This window comes from Buceros rhinoceros, unplaced genomic scaffold, assembly GCF_000710305.1.
Source record: "Buceros rhinoceros silvestris isolate BGI_N320 unplaced genomic scaffold, ASM71030v1 scaffold16424, whole genome shotgun sequence".
Lineage (NCBI taxonomy): Eukaryota > Metazoa > Chordata > Aves > Bucerotiformes > Bucerotidae > Buceros > Buceros rhinoceros.
In genome coordinates, this window is record NW_010406630.1 from 10,681 (window position 1) to 13,295 (window position 2,615).

Consider the following 2,615-nt stretch of genomic DNA (forward strand, 5'->3'; position numbering starts at 1 on the left):
AGCGGTTCCTCCGTACAAATACGCCTCGAGTGTCCGCAGCCCCCACCCCACAGTCCAGCCTTTGCAGGTAACATGAGGGCCTGGGCTGTGATGTCCCTGCAGTTGCTCAGTCCAGCAGGTTTTAGGTGCAACTGAGTGTGGGGTTTTTTTTAGCTACTTTTATAAGCCAGACAAGCATCATGATTTGGAATTTAAAAACCTGGCAGTTGTACCTTTGCCAGGGCAGCCTCATTGGTTTATCTGTCTTGTTCTTGCAGGCCCTTTTTTTAACCCACATCTGCTGTGAGGATATTTTTCTTCGTTATTTGCTTTCCCATTTTGCAACCGTTCATGCTCTCACCTCTCTGCTAGATCCTCGCTAGGGCATCACTGAGAGCACAGTTCATTTCTCCCACAGACCTCTGCGTGGTAGAAAAAGCAGGTGTGGATGTTGCTCCTTCTCGGTTGCCATACTTATCTTTGCAATGTTTGATCCCTTTTTGTAAGGTATTTACAGTGCCCGTTTGTGACATTAGGGGATTTTGACCTCAGGACTTGGAGGGAACATGTTTGTGAACCAAGGGCACCTGATCTGTCCTCTTCTCAAACTTAAGTCTTGGGCTTAACAAAGATTGTGTTTTGAAGGAGGGAATATCTTACTGTCTCTAAATCTGAAGCAATCAGCCCAGTACCCATTTCGGACCCCTCATGTCTGCCCTTCTACAGGCTCCTCAGCCTGCAGTACATGTGCAGGGACAGGAACCGCTGACGGCCTCCATGCTGGCTGCTGCCCCTCCCCAGGAGCAGAAACAGATGCTGGGTACGTGAAACTCAGTCCTTACAGATTGTGTTTTACCTCGGAAATGCTCTTGGGTCTCAAAGATGGCTTTTTAATGGAAACTCGCCTGTCTGAACTTTCCCTCCCAGGAGAATGTTTGTTCCCTCTGATCCAAGCTATGCACCCCAGCCTCGCAGGGAAGATCACAGGAATGCTGCTGGAGATTGACAACTCGGAGCTGCTGCACATGCTGGAGTCCCCCGAGTCCCTCCGGTCCAAGGTAAGCTGGCCTGTTCTTTGGGTGGGAGCAGACTGCGGGAGGCTGCGGTCGGGGGAGCCGGTCTCATCGAGGACTTGTCTCCCCGAGGTGGAGGAGGCCGTTGCAGTATTGCAGGCTCACCAAGCCAAGAAAGAAGCTGCCCAGAAGGTGGGCGTGGTTGCTGCTACCTCTTAAACCCAGGAAAACTGGTGAGTGTCTGAGTCTGTACCTTCAGTTACAAGCTTCAAAAACAGAACAAAGGAAAAAAATAAACCCTGTATGTAGATTCTCCCAACAGAGTCATTACTCTGTAGCAGCTTTAGAAACGCTCTTCTGCAATCTCACTGTAATTAAGCATCAGAAAGGTGCTGCAGAAGTCCCTGAAGTGTGTCAGGGAAGGAATAATGCATTGAGATGAGCCTTGTGAAACTGTTAATCTGGAAAAAATGAGACACACAAGATGCTCTAGTGACTTGGAGGCTGAATAGGCTGTTAGTGCCCGTTCCTCCTCCTGACAGCCACCTGCCTCCAGTAAAGCTGCAGTGCTGGGGTCAGGAGAGTCATTTCCCTGCGCAGGCCTGCCCAGGCAGATGCCCTCTCCTGTGTTTGGAGCTGGCTCCTGTTCCTCTGCTGGATAAGCTTTGGGGTTCTTAGAGCTGCTGCTTGCTTTTGATGGTCCATTTCTCTGTGGATCATCTGGAACTGGTGCCTGCAGAACGTGTGAAGCTGCTATGGCTCAACTCAAAATCATGAGGGATGATGAGGGTTCTGTACTTCCACCCACACTTCGCAGTGGCTCCGGCCTCTGGCTTCTCTGCTGAAGAATTTGAGTTTCTTGTCAGATGCTCAGCAGTGGCTGTTGCCCACAGCTGTTACAGCCAGGAGTGCTGTGCGAGGTAACTCCTCTTCCTCTCCTTCTCTAGGATGCCAAGAAGCCAAATAGCTCCTTCCTAGACATCAGCTCAAGATGTTTGAAGACTTCACTGTCCTGCAGATCACAATGCCATGCATCATATCCCATAGTTCTGTTACTGCATTTTGTAAGTTAATCTTGAAGTTAACTGAAGTTAATTTTGTAAGTTAACTCTGAAGCTCTAGATTTATTTCCAAAACCGGAATTGGGCTTGCAAGCTTTTCCTTTGTGGGCAGCACAGAGCTACTCGTTGTGTCTAAGGAGGATGTCGAGGATTTTAGGTTGAAAGTATTTTGTGGTTTTGGTTTTAACTGAACAACCCAGTTTGGAAAGTCTGGAAAGCATTTATCAATAAAGGAATAAAAACTGTCACTGTTTGTCATCCTTTCTGTCGTCTTGATGAGTGAATCTGGTATGACAGTAAGATTAAACTCCTGGGCAGTTGTATGATTGATACGTTAAGTGAGATTTGATTGATAATTAAAAGTGAGATTTAATTGAGTTATTCTGCCTGTTAATTTTGGACAATCACTCTTTTGAAGCAGCTGAGGCCACAAGCCACTTCTGAGGGGTTGGTTTAGCATCTAGATGGGAGATGACTGTAAGCGGTCACTGATGGGAGGCGGGGTGTATTTTTCCACTGAATGTGAAGGGGGTTTGGCTCTCCCTGTCCTCGGCAGGAGAGA

General features: G+C 48.0%; 1 protein-coding gene across 3 annotated transcripts in view; it reads left to right on the forward strand.

Annotated features, from left to right (window-relative positions):
* The window catches only part of PABPC4 (poly(A) binding protein, cytoplasmic 4 (inducible form)), an 11,709-nt gene extending 10,498 nt beyond the window's left edge, over nt 1-1,211 (forward strand). For all 3 annotated transcript variants that reach the window (XM_010134197.1, XM_010134196.1, XM_010134198.1), the window contains 4 exons: nt 1-67; nt 706-799; nt 907-1,037; nt 1,125-1,211. The exon at nt 1-67 is cut by the window's left edge and continues 3 nt beyond it. In XM_010134197.1, the coding sequence (XP_010132499.1) occupies nt 1-67; nt 706-799; nt 907-1,037; nt 1,125-1,211 (379 nt within the window). The remainder of the gene's footprint in view (nt 68-705; nt 800-906; nt 1,038-1,124) is intronic.
* The last annotated feature ends 1,404 nt before the right edge of the window (nt 1,212-2,615 follow it).